Raw genomic sequence first — 14,045 nt, 5'->3', positions numbered from 1 at the left:
TGTAAAACCCATCAGTATGAACACTGCTCTGCTGGATCATGGAGGAGACACTCAAACTTGGGCAAATAGCACTCTTGGTCTAGAGCAGTTTCTGTAGAAATCCAGTCAGGCTTCTTCCTAAACTGGGGCAGCTTGGGTCCGCTGCTTTGCCTGCCCCCTTCTCTATTGACTTAACACACAGGGTTCCCCTCCTCCCAACTCAGACACCTCACCAAGGTGAACATTTATTGAAAGCTCAGAACAAGAGCTTCTAACTTCTCTTAAGAATTCCCTGATTCTGACAACCAAGCAGGAAGAGTGTCTAAGGGTGTGGAAGGCACAGAACAAACCCACTCCCCAGCCTGTTCCCCCAACTCCATGACTCGCAGAAACAGCTCTTTTCACCAGGGGCTTCATTCCAATCACAGCCATGCTCTGTTGGTTGTGAGCAGGAAGCACAGCTCAGCTGACCAGGCATCTCCCAGATCAGGATCAGGGTCAGGGTCAGGGTCATCTCCATCAGAAGAAGCACACCATCCCGAGGTGGAAATAAACAGAGAGAGGAACAAATGCGAGAGGCTGAACTTTGTGCGGAAACTCGCGTAGTGGTGGGGAATGAGAAATGCAGGAGAGCCTTGAGGCCAAGAGCTAACACAGGATGTTTGCCAGAGAACCTGGTCCCGTGGGGGTATCAGTGAAATTCACTTACTGGTTAACCATTCACATAGTTTTGAGTACCTTCTTTGTACAAGGTGCTGTTCTTGGTGCTAAGGGTGGAGTGGTGAGCAAGACAAAGTCCGTGTCCCCACTGAAGCCTTCACTCTACTAAATGGAGACAATAACCACAGAAACAATTACATACATTCAGATAGAGACAAGTCCTGTGGAGAGATCGGAGGCGACCTGAGGGTGTGAGGAACCGAGTAGAGATGCTGGAAAGATCTGGAAGGTCCCCCTTGGAAGGTGGCATTGATGCTGAGACCCATCCAGTAGGCAGAAGAGCAAGGGCCAAGGCCAGGATGCAGAAATAAGTGTGCAGTGTTTCAGGGAAGCAGGCCGGTGGGGCTGTGGGGTTGGGGAGAGAGTGGTACAAGATGAGATCAGAGAGGAAGGCAGGGCCACAGTAAGAAACGTGGGCTTACTTAGCCCCATAATAAATATAGCCTTTGGAAGAGCTTAAGCAAGTAAATTACATCATCAGTTCATGTTTCAATCCATGTCCCTGGTGAGGAGACAGAGAGGCCAGAGAGCAGACTCTCAGGAGGAAAGAGTGGAATGAAAGAAGGAAGAGAAATCTGCTGATACTAGGATGTCTCTCACAGGGCACTGTAGTGGAACCCAGCAGACAGTGTTTGTAAGTTCCTAGAAATGAGGATTTGGCCTCTAAGACATTTTGCCACCTTGGTTCCAGGCAAGCAAACAGCAGTGGATTATAACATCATCCTGGAGGGAGAGGCACATAATTGTTTGCAATAATTTTATTCTCTTCATTTCGCTTCAGGTTGGTTCAGCTAGTGAGGCACATGATTTCCCATCATGCATAGCACAAATTGCTGCAAAAAGACCGTCTCTCCACACCAAGCCAGTGTGACAAGGGTCTCACTCCATTCTCTCTGAGCACCCCCCTACACACACACACACACACACACACACCTTGGACTCCTCCTCTAACGGTCCTCAGCTGTGAGGTTAATGTTCGATAACAATCAGAATTGTCCAAATATTGTTCCTACTAATTAAAAGACCATAGCAACCTGTGTTAGAGAGGGCAGGATACAGATGTGTATGTGTAAGGGGTGGCTAGAATAAAATGAGTTATTATTGAATATCAGGCATAGCAGGCCAACTAGGAAATTGGAGAAGATAGAAGGAGCTGGAACTGTTAATACCTTGGGGGATTCCCGTGCCTTTGAGTAAACATCGCCTGGTGCTGTAAGCTGGAGAGGGCAGATGACGCACAGTCATTTGTCCACACCTGTTAGGCCAGGTATTAATAATTCACCCTGGAATGATGCAACTCCGGCGGTCAGAGCTGGTGACAGTCATTGGTCTTTATTCACAGCTTCCTAGCCCTCCTCTCCCAACCTGGCCCTTCCCCTTCCAAGCCGTCCCCTGCCTCCCCACTCACTTCCACTCAGTAACCTTAAACATTTCATGTCATGCTATCTGGAGAAATATTGAGTGTGGACATTTCCATTCCTGGAAATTCTGTGGTAGTATAGTTTAACTTTTGCATTTCTTTCCATTTTCTTCATAGCTCTCCATCAAGGAAGAGTCAAATTCAACGGAGGAGCAAAGAGCAAGCTCTCAGAATCTATTTACCCGTTTTCTTTTTCTATATAACAAACCGGTCTAATGATTTACATTTTCTCCCCCAGCTACTAAAAGTTTGCCAAAGGGTGGACTCCTAAGGGGACAAGTCATGTCTAAATTGATGTGTTTGAAGGAATTTTCTTGAAGTGCTAATCATTGACATATTTTCGATTTATTTTTTTTTTTCCTCTTTGCTGCCTTGGAATACGGCCCCTACTCTATTTTAACTGCACCCTGGTAGTGATATATTGTGAGTAACACGGGCTCCCAGCAGCCCGGAGTCCAGTCGCCCTGTCTTTCTCTAGCAGAGATCCTTCTTTTATTTTCTGTACAGTTTCAGTTACTTTGTTTCTTTTGGTATTTATGTTGCATGTAGTAGTGACATCACGCCCCCACTCCCTCATCCAACACAGTCTGCAGAATAGCCCGGAGCTGGAGAACCCTGAGAGCAGGACCCCGCTCCGTTCACCCACCCCAGCCCCCAGCTTCTTGCCAGCTTCTGGCGCTGTCTTATTTTTCCATTTGAAAATAAGACCTTGACAACAGTGTTTCTCTTGAAGGCCTTGTCTCGGGACCTTTAGGGGACACTGAGTAGTCTGAGGTAATTACCACGATAGCTCTAGATGCCTCTTCTCTTGGGGGTCATTGTCATGCTTGCCTTTGATAAATTACACTTGGTCTCCTCGGCTATGGAGCTTGAATCCCTATCTTGAAGGAAACACATATGCTGTATATATATATATATATATATTCCTGTGTTGTGATATATATATGATATGTACCTGTACTTTATATGTAAAAATGTACATTTTTATATATAAGTGTAGAGATATTTTATAGAGAGAGTGGCATATTTGTTACAACATATGTGCCTCTCTATACGAGAAAGTGCTTGCTCGAGAATTAGCTGGACACCCAACTTTGGGACTGTAAGTATCTAAACTACCTTACTGGAGACAAGTATTTCCACAGTGGCAATTATTTCCTGCAGTCTGTGAAGTTCCCTTGCTTGAAACTAAAGTTTCCCCTTCCATGAGTACCCACTAGGACATACCCAGTTCCTCGATGAGTGTAAGTCAGACATCTTGGAAGGTCCATTTACTTGTTTAAGGCAGAAAAGATGGCTCCAGGAGAATGTTCAGCTTCCTTCATGAGCTCTGTACATGTCTGAACAAGTAAATGCAAGTCTCTTAGCCGCTCACTCAAGGAGTAGGACCCCTCTCACCCAACACGATGTGACAGTTGACGAGGAGCTTTTAGGGCCGGCATTTCTGTGTGTGGCTTAGAGCAATGCAGCTTTCAGAGGCACCAGAAAGGAGCGTGGGGTCTTGACTCGTGTGCATAAGACCACTGAACCCTGCAGATAAGTTCAGCCCAGCGGCCCTGGCATTTGGAGAAGATGTCTCAGCACACGTCCTCTTGTTGTCCTCTAGCAGCAGAAGAGGCAAGTCTGTCACCTGGTTTGGGCTGGTCTTCAGAGTTTGAGGGTACAGAAGGCTCAATGTACAAGCAAAACAAAACAGTGACCTTCTCCAAGCCTGTGCATGATTCTGCCAGAGTTGACTCTGCGGCTCCCTTTATCTGCAGAACACCTTCAAGGATGGCTCGAGGGCATGAGCCACTTGTATACCTGCAGAGCTGCCTCCAGAATCTAACGATCCTTCAGAATGGAGAGAAACCATGATGTCAATCAACAGACAGCTCTAGTGCCAAATTCTTCTTCCATCTCCAGCCACAGTATGGTGCTGAGGGCAGGAACAACTAGCTTGAGCGCTCTGTGCTATAGACATTAACTAGCTTTTTCTCCCCTCTCTTTCCGTTCTGGGAAAAACCACCTGGAAGATCTTTCTTCTCTCTCCCGAAGCTATTAGGAGGAATTTTGCTAAGTGAAGACATCATTTCTCATTTATAGAACTGGAAAGAATGCTCTCTGATTTCCAGTGTCACATCAAACAAATGCCTCGGCCTCACACCTCAGTGAACTTTTTTTCCATGGATGTTTTTTACCTGTAATTTAGTTACCGTGAGCATCTGAAGAGCAGCTCCCGGGTTCAGGCTTGAAAATAATCCTTCCTGCATTGGATTGATTTTAAACATAAGGTTACGATCTAACAAGTTTCTATGACTTGAATGGCAGATTTCTTTTTCCTTCCACACCAGTCTTCCCCTGAATTTGCTCCATTGGAAACCTAAAATATTTTTCCCCCTGCAGTTGCAAAACTCCACCTGAGCCTCTCAGTCCAGCACTGCTTCACCTGCCCCTCCCAACCCACTCTGGAAATTAAGAGTCTGTGATTGGAAATTGGCAGACAATTTGGTTGCCGATACAGGAGGCAGATGGTGCTGAGAACAGGATGGAGTCCCACCCCCCCTTCCATTCCAGGCTTGGCTCGGAAGGGCCAACCAGCAGAGAACCTGAGTTTGACAGCTGACTATCAGTTCAACACAAGCAAAGAGCAGTAACTGAACTACATCACAGTAGCCACTGCTCCGCAAGTTTCCTCTCTTATGATTATGACCTTTGAAAATATTGGAAAAGTTGTCCAAAAGTAGTATTGTATATCTGAGAAACCTTCCAGTTTTAAACACTTAAGAGTAAACAGATATCTTTGATGATGCCCATTAGGGAATGTTGTCTCTATAAATAGCACTAGGAAGTCCTAATGGAAATATTGGATGAATATTCACTTCATTGTGGTGAAAGAAAGCGCATAAAAGCTTTTTCTCAAATTGTAAAACTGTTAGGAGGAAGGTGAGACTCAGGGTCTAATTCTTGGAAACCACATAACCCCTTTGAATCTGTGGCACCAATCCAAGAACAAGAACCTTATGATGTGGGCTAAAGAGAAAACCGAGTCCCTGGAGGCTTATATTTCAGCTTTCCCAGAGTTAAGCTGGCCTAGGGGGGCAATTAATTGAGCATAAAGTTCCAAGAGCCCTAAGATGGAATGACAAGTTGCTAGAGCATGTACACCAACCAGAGACACACTCTTGTCTGTTCCCTGTCTCAGGAAGCCGCAGTAGGGCTCTGAGGAGACCCAACCAGCTGGTGCTAAAGTGGTCCTTCTCTGCTGGCTGTGGCTGCAGAGGCAATGTGCCTGCGAGTTGTCATTTTTGACCACTCTAGGACAATCTTCTAGAACCTCTCACCCCTTTGTCCCAGCTGCCTCCTAAAAATATGCTGTGAATTGTGAGAAGCCATTGTACTGAAATGACACTGCAGACGTTTCAGTTCTCAGAGGCACACGGGGTCCTCCACTTAGGGCTCCCTTTTGGAGGGAGCTGGTTCAGGTCTGTCAACTAGCTGCTTTTCCACACAGGTCCACTAGATGTCCTCATAGATCTACTTTGTACTGCCATTGAAATCTTGGGGAAAAAACGTTCTCTTCTGAGGATTGGGATTTGGGAAGAGAGCATTGGGTGGCTCCGTAATAAGAAAATCAGCAAACACCAAAGGAGAGAGGGCACTTTATGTGGCCAGGGAGTAGATATGAAATTTACTTCTGTTTTAAATAAATACTGAAACTTTCAAAGTTGCTCTTTGAAACCTAACCTTGGGAATTTTAAATGGCACTCTGTTATCTGAAATTAACCTTCTAACCTACATCAGATCTAGAAAAGGAAACAATCACAGAGAAATGGAAATAAAATACCAGCAGTTCTGAATATCCATGATTCACTAAAACAAAACCAAAGGATAAGGAAGCCGGAGAGAGAGAGTTTGAGGGAGATGAGGGGTAGTATTTTTCAGATTAGGAGGTCCACAACTTAATTTTGATGTCATTTTATTTTACAACTGGAGACTATAATTTTATACATAGAGCATCTACATCGTCTGTAACAGCTACCACCAGGGAGTCAGACCCTCATCCGTTTTTAGTTAAAGAGCTTGTTCACGTCTCATATAATGGCCCAAAGGAAGACTCTTCCTGTTGGGACACACGTCCTTCAAGCCTGATGGATCACTCCACCAGATGGGAGGTCAGAGTGGGACTTACCTTTTAAGAAAATGGACCCAGAAGTAAATAGGTGAAGACATCTGACAGGGGGTCAATGTAAATGGACTCGTCCAGTAGTAGAAAAAAAGAGCCACCCTCCCACTTGGTGGCACCTTGGTCTAGACATTACAATTTACCAAAGTTTGTCAACGTATGGGGCTCAATCATTTTTAACTGTTTCTGTCTTGTCTTTGAGCCTCTCATTGATCATTCTTGCCAATTTTTTTTTTTGTGGTGGTGCTTGTTTGTCTTCTGAGGTTTCTATTTTGTATTTGGTGTGAGTGTAAAAGCGATGACTGGGGAGGAATGACGAGTAATAGCATGTTTCCTTTTTTATGCATATGCTGCTTTGGAATGTGACTGCTTATAATTAACATTTAATCTTCTTATAGCAAATGGTTTTTTGCTGCTTCGATTACCAGTTTCAGCCTGTTCCTGCATGCTAACAATATGAAATTTTAGAACAATGCATGGTCTCCAAAACAGCCAAGAATAACAGTTGCAAACAGTCCCTGAGAGGTACTGGTTTGAAGTGGTGTTTCCTCCTGAACCCTTATCAAGTAGGAGGTTTAAATCACCCATTACGATGGGTTTACCTCTGACAAAATCATTTCAAAAGTTATTCCACCCCCATTCTCCCTCCCTTTGTCCTTAAAGAAGGTAGATATAGATGTATCTATATATCTATATATACATATCTAGATGTATCTAGATATGTATGTATATGTATATATATATATTCTTTCTCTATAAATGTGTCAGATTCTATTATTGTATGTGAACCCAAAATGACAGGATGAAAATGAAAACCAGGGACTGTTGCTAATGAGAAGCATAGCATTTCAGAGTTTGATGGGCTTCTCTTCTGCTACAGCATTTGATTAAAATTCTTTTTTCAAATCAATTTATCTACAGTGAAACAAACAAAAAAAATCATCTTCGTTTTCCTCTTCTGTATAAAGAACAAATCAATATTTCCAGTAAAAGAACTAGGAGAGAAAAAACAAGCAAGTGGTCTCCACGTTGCACACGAGATCTGGAGGCATTTAAAATCACTTTATTTTCATGTCTTCAGCCAAAGGCTTCTCTCCTTTTCGTGATGATTTCAACGACTGCTCTTTGGAGGTACCTGAGCATTCACAACTATGCCTTCTAAATTCTTCCAATTCAAATGCTATAGGAGAACTTTTATTCCCCGCCACCCCCTAAAAGCGAAGCTCAGGAATGATATATCACATCTTGAACAGGGCTGGGGCTGCATGATGATGATCTGAACAACCGACTAGCTAGGATGCTAAAAGAACATGTCACGAAAACTGTGAGCCAAGTTCACAGGAATGGAGTCACTGCTGAAGAGATCTCTCATTCATCTCCCCCAGTGCCTGTTCGTCACAATCATAACGTTACCCCTGCTTGACAAATATACTGTATGGCAAGTCATAAAGGTCTTAGAACAGGACTTGACCCATTTGAGAGATTTAAACCCCTCTTCCTGGTGGCTGTAACATTCAAAGAGGGCAAAACCACAAGCCGTATTTTAAAGGAAAAGAAGCACAGGCATTCTCCATGAAGAAAAAGAAAGGGAGGGGAAATATGACTTTCGACACGGAAGGTGCGGGTGCAGGGAATAACTCCTCTCTGTAGTTCAGGTTACTATCTGGCTGTGCTGTTTGGAATGAGTATGAATTCTTCTCCCTCCTGTGAGAGAAGCAGGCCGGTTCCGGCTAAGTGATAAGCAAACGTTTTTGCCTGTTGTAGCGTCAGAATGAGGTACAAAACGCTTCTCGTTGCACTGAACTATGAATTGGCTGGAAAGGTAAAGGTGAAGGGCATTCACGGTGCAGCGGTGGCCAGCAACTTGGGTAGGCTAGCGCTCGAGTTGGGTCCCCAGGCCACGTGGAGCCCTGGACACTAGCTTTAGAAGCTCTATCAATGTGGCATGCAAGCCTCAACATGATCTTTTACATGGGCTCTTTTATTTCATGTTTTGTCATTTTTAATCTAGTTTGACCAGTATTTTCTGTATAAGAAAAAAACTTATGAAAACCCAATAGCCCGGTTGCTTTCTGAATTTTTGGTGGGCGAGGTGCGATTTTCAGATTCTCTCAGCTTTAAGCCAAAAAGACACCCATGAGTAGCTAAATGCATTCCAATAGACCAACTTCTCATATGCTTTGGGTGATTTTTTATTTTTGAACTGCCTTTAATGTCAAACACGCAGCGTTAGCCTTGAGTAGCTGCATTTCTTATATGGACAGATTTGGATATTTGTTCTGTCAAGAGTAAATTTAAATTCCTGTAGGCATCATGTAAACTCACTCTGGGGAAGTTGAGCAGAGGCATCCTCAGACTCTATATTAACACGTAATCGTTTTACATCTAATTTGATGAAAGCTTGTCCCAGCCTCTGCCTAATGCCCAGAAATGGATGGAAATTAGAAAGCCTACATATTAGATAGTTTTTGCATCCTGCAAAAACCATTTATTGTACCAAGTAAGCAATGGATTGATTGGCTCTGTGTCTATTTTGTCCTCCTGTATTAATTGTGCCAGGGGAAGAAATGGTGGTTACATTTTTTTGCTGTCTGTAATGTGCTCTTCTTCTCATCCAAGAACCCGATTGTAATCAGCCATGCCCTTTTCCTGTAGTCACCCACTTCACCTAGGGGAGAAAAATCACACAACAGCCTTGGAGGACTGCCAAGGCAATTTATATTTTCGCTGCTATTTTTTGGATGTACAACCAAACTGTTACGAGCAGTCACTCTGCATTTTTTTTCTGGGTCAAGACTGTTACTGTGAACTAAGACCTGTGTTCAATCCCTTCAGCTCCCTTCCGGCCGCCTGGCTGTGCGTGACCTTGCCATTAACTACCGCTCTTCCTCTCCTCTCATCCAACCCCATGGTTATAGCCAAGATGTCCATCTACAAGAGAATGAGACGGGCATGTTGTTTTGATTGCGGACGTTCTGAGCGTGACTGCTCGTGCATGTCAGGCCGTGTGCGTGGTAACATGGACACCCTTGAGAGAGCCTTCCCACTTTCTTCTGTCTCTGTTAATGATTGCTCCACCAGTTTCCGTGCCTGTAAGTTGAACCCCAACACACGCAGTTCCATGTCTGTGCTGTCTGTGGTATCATCCCCGTCTTGTGTCGTGCCCTGTGGTTCTGTGAGTCCATTGAGCTGATGTGTTCTTCCCAGTGTGACCTAGTATGTGGTGAAATGTCGCCCGGTTGCCTGTGTCACTGTGTACATGCTGGGGAAGGCCTCCCTCTCCGTTCTGTTAACTTGTGCTTCTCGAAATAGCTTGTAGGACTATGATAGTACAGTCTGGTGATAAATCTCCCGCTCTCCTTTAAATACATATAAATGGAAATTAATGTGACAGCAAATCAAAAACTGTATTAATACCGAGGTGTGTGGAAATATATATCTTAATATTTGGGGAAAGGTTACATATTGGATTCGGTCGAAGGGAGGGAGGTAACAAGTCTAGAGACAACAAGCCAACTCTAGCTAGCATTAAACTGTTTTTAGTGAGCTTAGGTAGCTTCCGAAATACAATAGGGTGTCGATGCAGATGGATACTTTTTTTTGCTGTGTCTCTCTAATCTGTATCTCATTCCTCCAGTGCCAGGTTGTAGATCCCTCCCCACTTCCCCCACTCTAAAAACAAAGAATGATTGAAAGGATCATTCCACTGATATCTTTTACTTTTCCAAAAGTGTAGCCCCCTGTTTAAGGTATCTTGTAGTAGCTATGATTCCAAATAACCAAAACTGTAAGCCACGAACCTCCATGGATTCCTTGAGGCTGTTGCATGGGCCTTTGAGGTCCATCTTCTCTGTCACCCATAAGCTCAGTGATATTAGAGAACCGGGCAAGGTCTTGCAGGCTGGCAGCTGGTGAAGCTGAGATACACTAGATTCCTGAGAGCCCCTCATCCTTGTCTTCAGCATGGACGTTACTGGTGTTTTATGGACACAGTTCATAGGTGATGTTCCTGAAGGCTCCAGCATGTACACAGAGATCCTGGGATATGGGTCCTTGTCTAAGGGCAGAACGGGCTGTGGTTCCACAGGAGAACCTGGGTGCCTTACAGTGTGGCTGTAACCTTATTCTCACATTTTTGGTATCGTGGAAGAGAGAAGATAATTCTGCCTTTTGTGCTTCATCCTTTTCTCTTGAAAGTACCCAACACATTTACTGGCGACCATATTGCCATCTTTTCTCTCTCCTCTGTGCCCAGAACTGCTGGTTGCATTACATTTTCAGCAGCAGGGTTTAATTCACACTGGCAACAAGGGTGGAGCAGAGCACTTCCCACCTCAGCATTTGCTCCCGTGTAAAACTTGCTTGACTTCCCTGAGCCGTCATTGAAGGTGGTCCCTGCACGATCCGTAGAGGCTTCTAGGGCCGAGGGAGCCCGAGCTTCCCTGCGTGCAGTGGAGTGGTGTGTCAGGCCAGGTGCTGGTGTTTGTACCTGCAGTTCAGGTCTGAGGAGTGATCTGTGCATCGAGCTGTCTTAGAGTCATCTGGAAAGGTTAGACCTGTGACCAGACTATCATGCTCTCGGACTCGTGACTCACTGCCTCTCGATAACAATGCCAACAGACAAGATTCATTTGTAAAAGTGATAGCTAATGGAAGTTGTATTGAGAGGGATTTGGGACTGTCTAAATCTTGCCTGGACATTGGCCTAACACGGAACTTTTTAGAAAGAAAGTTTCCTTTAAAATCTTTCTTACAGGTGCCACAGTATGAACTCTTACCCCTTCATTTTCATTGTAAGCATTCTCTCTCATCATATGACACTACCAAGGTGGACTAGGACACAGCCACACAAAGAATTTGTCTATGATGTGCAGCAAGATACCAGCTTCAGAGACCGAAGAGCAAAGGGGTGAGCGATGGTGGCACAACTCGGCCACGTCGCTTTGATTGGTTGTGGGGAATGTCACTACCAGCCACTGCGTTAACCCTCCTGCCGAAGGCACAATTTCTGTTTTCACGTAATTACTAGGCTCTAAAACCTTGGTCAGCGATTCAGTAGAGAAAAAGAAGGAGCCACTCGGGCTCTAAACTAGGGTGTGTGGTCATGTTTTGGCACTGGCCACCCATACCAAGCGCAGCAAAATCCATGTCCCCTGCGTGAAGCCCAGCATGTATAATTTCCATTTCATCCAGGAGAAACCATTCTTGGAGGGGTTTCTCGGCTCTGCAGTTTAAGCCAAGCGTTGTTGGAGACCAGGAGAAGAAACACTTGGGGTAGGATCGTCCTGTCCTCTCAGAAACATCCCGTGGATGAGATTGTTGTCCTTCCTTCTTCCCCTCCAAAATGAGCCCCACTGTGGAAAACATGGGGCTTTGGCCTGTGTGTTGAAGCCTTAACTGGTATTGACAGCTCAGGGGTGGGGTTTGCCTCCTCCGTTTCATCGGTCTTTCCGCCCTTGTCACTCCATCAAACAAAAGCAGATTTCATCTATCCCTGTGTGAGACCACTCACCTTTGACCATTAATAATAAGTTAGAAAAATCCATTCCAATTTGAGCCCCTTTGTGTGCCCACATAAGCCCTTCTTCTCCAATTAAAAAATGTCTGTCTCTGTGCGGAATTCTGCTGGCAGAACTCCAATGGCAATCCCGTCCCTCACTGGTGGTGGGGTTGGGTGGTGCCCGTTTGACAGAGCTGGTTGACTCAAAGAGCAGTGGTGAGAGTGGGCTTTTCATTAAATATGAGCAGATGTGAAATGTAGAGGGTTTGACAATTAGAAATGGCAGGAGAAGGGCCCTTGAATCAAAGTGAGGTCAGATGGGCGGATCAGATTACTTCTGTTACATTCTTTGGTTGTTCTGAAAATCATTTTGAATTAGTGTCAGCAGAGCCATGATGGGTTTTGCCCTTTGTCTTTTATGCTGGGGCTGTATTGTTTCCCAAGACACTCATTAAAGGTCATTATATTATTACGGAGCTTGCTTTGGTCGCAGTTTCCCAGTTGAGCCAGTGTGCATTGGAGACTGCCTAATTCGTTTCTCTCTTGCCTTTCGTCTCCCTCTTTACTACCTTTTTTTTTTTTCTTATAAGGGGAAAGATTTAGGTTTTCAAGGGACATTAAATTGAAACACAAAGTCCCATTATGTGTTTTCTGAAGTGGGAAGAGAAGTAGCTAGTTCCCAGAGGAGTGGTAATATATGAAAAGCGTTCACACAGTTTTAGAAATCTGCCTTCTGACAGCGGGACCTGCCTGGTCAGCTTACCTCTCCTCAGAGGTGTGGCCCCTTCCCGCCTATTGGCTGTTAAGTCACATACGCTTCTCACCTTTGTCTCCTTCTATTGTAAGGCCAGACAGCGCTGACAAAAAGATCCACAGAGAAGTAGGACTCCTTTACAAAAGACTTCAAACACAGTGTCAGAAAAGTAAGGCAAAGAGGGACCAATAAGGATTCATCACAAGACTGTTCTATTTCGGGCAAGACCGAATTACTCAATATGGCAGACTTCGATAGGTGTATACATAGCACCACTGTCTGATTAGTCCCATTCTATTTCCACTTCAGATGATCCTGGGCCGGAGCACCAGCTCTCTTAAAACACACGGATGGTATGGGCCCCAGACTTTTCACAAATAGCTATGTTCTGGCATTATCAAATATAAAAATATATGCCGAGCAACATATGTATACATAAATACAGATTTAGGTTCTAATCAGTTCCATTTTCCCTCGATATAATTTTGTAAAATGGTGCTTTTCCTCTGCTACAAATTTATTCTTATTTCAGTCTTGCCTGCTATCTGACTGCTACATCTAACAGAAAGGGGCAATTAAAATTATGATGCAGAAACAACATAGGGCCCTATTGATTCAAACCTGCTGAGACCTGCTTGACAGGATGCTGGCCACAAACCATCAGTAACCCTGGCATGAACAAATTAATCATGTGCTAGAAGAGAAACAGATCTTTAGACTTGCACTTGGAAATAGTTTTAGCTGGAGTACATGTGTGATCACTCACACCAACCTTTCAATTTACTAATAGTTTAAACCTGCACAATTACAGACACCCTGTCCCAAACTACTGTAGCTAATTTTAAATTGCACATGACTTTTATTTCGGGCATACATATAATACAAGGAGGCATTCTCCTCCAGTGGTTAGGATGAGAGAAGTCCAATATGATCAGGTTGAAGGGAGACAAACCAAAATCAGTTTAGTATAATCTTGAGTCTTGTCAGATATAAACAAAAATCAGCTTATCCGGAGTAGCTTTGGTTTGTACAGGCCGAGAATTAACGTTGTCAACGGAACTAAAGTCACTCAAGTGAACTAATGGCATTTTGAAGTACATAAAATCAGATACTAGGGCAGGCGGTGGAAATAGCTCTAGGAAAAAGTCTATAATGGGACACACCCTATGCTGACAGTCTCCAGCGCCTGTTAAAGGGAGATTTAATTTAATAAGCTGCATTTAAAAATCTACAGCCTATCATTATCTCATTCCTTCTATGTATAGTTTTGGGTGACGTCCTCAAGCTCCTCAACCCTAACATTTATTTTATTTCTAGGCCCTAGAACCAAAGACTATCTCTTCCCACCACCACCATCAGTGATAAAAAGATAGAGAAAGGAAAGTCAGCCTAAATCGTTTTACTCAGTGTTCCATGTATGCTTTTAAGCCCATTCATTCTGGGTCTGCAGTTTCTCCCATTTTATCATGCATGCTGGTATAATACACCTCTGTCTGTCTGTCTGTCT

At 44.1% G+C, this 14,045-nt stretch overlaps 1 protein-coding gene across 40 annotated transcripts in view; it reads left to right on the top strand.

The window, feature by feature from the left end:
* The window catches only part of KCNMA1 (potassium calcium-activated channel subfamily M alpha 1), a 744,819-nt gene that overhangs the window by 602,031 nt on the left and 128,743 nt on the right, over positions 1–14,045 (top strand). For 11 of the 40 annotated variants that reach the window (XM_019657002.1, XM_019656999.1, XM_019657001.1 and 8 more), the window contains 2 exons: positions 2,534–2,542; positions 9,203–9,376. The exons of 15 other annotated variants lie outside the window; for them this stretch is intronic. In XM_019657002.1, coding sequence (XP_019512547.1) covers positions 2,534–2,542; positions 9,203–9,376 — 183 coding nt within the window. The remainder of the gene's footprint in view (positions 1–2,533; positions 2,543–9,202; positions 9,377–14,045) is intronic. 14 more of the 40 variants (XM_019657022.1, XM_019657021.1, XM_019657011.1 and 11 more) reach the window with 2 other exon arrangements.

Source organism: Hipposideros armiger, unplaced genomic scaffold (genome assembly GCF_001890085.2).
Source record: "Hipposideros armiger isolate ML-2016 unplaced genomic scaffold, ASM189008v1 scaffold_272, whole genome shotgun sequence".
Lineage (NCBI taxonomy): Eukaryota > Metazoa > Chordata > Mammalia > Chiroptera > Hipposideridae > Hipposideros > Hipposideros armiger.
Note: the sequence above shows the minus strand (reverse complement) of the source record. Positions and strands in the feature narration are given on the sequence as shown.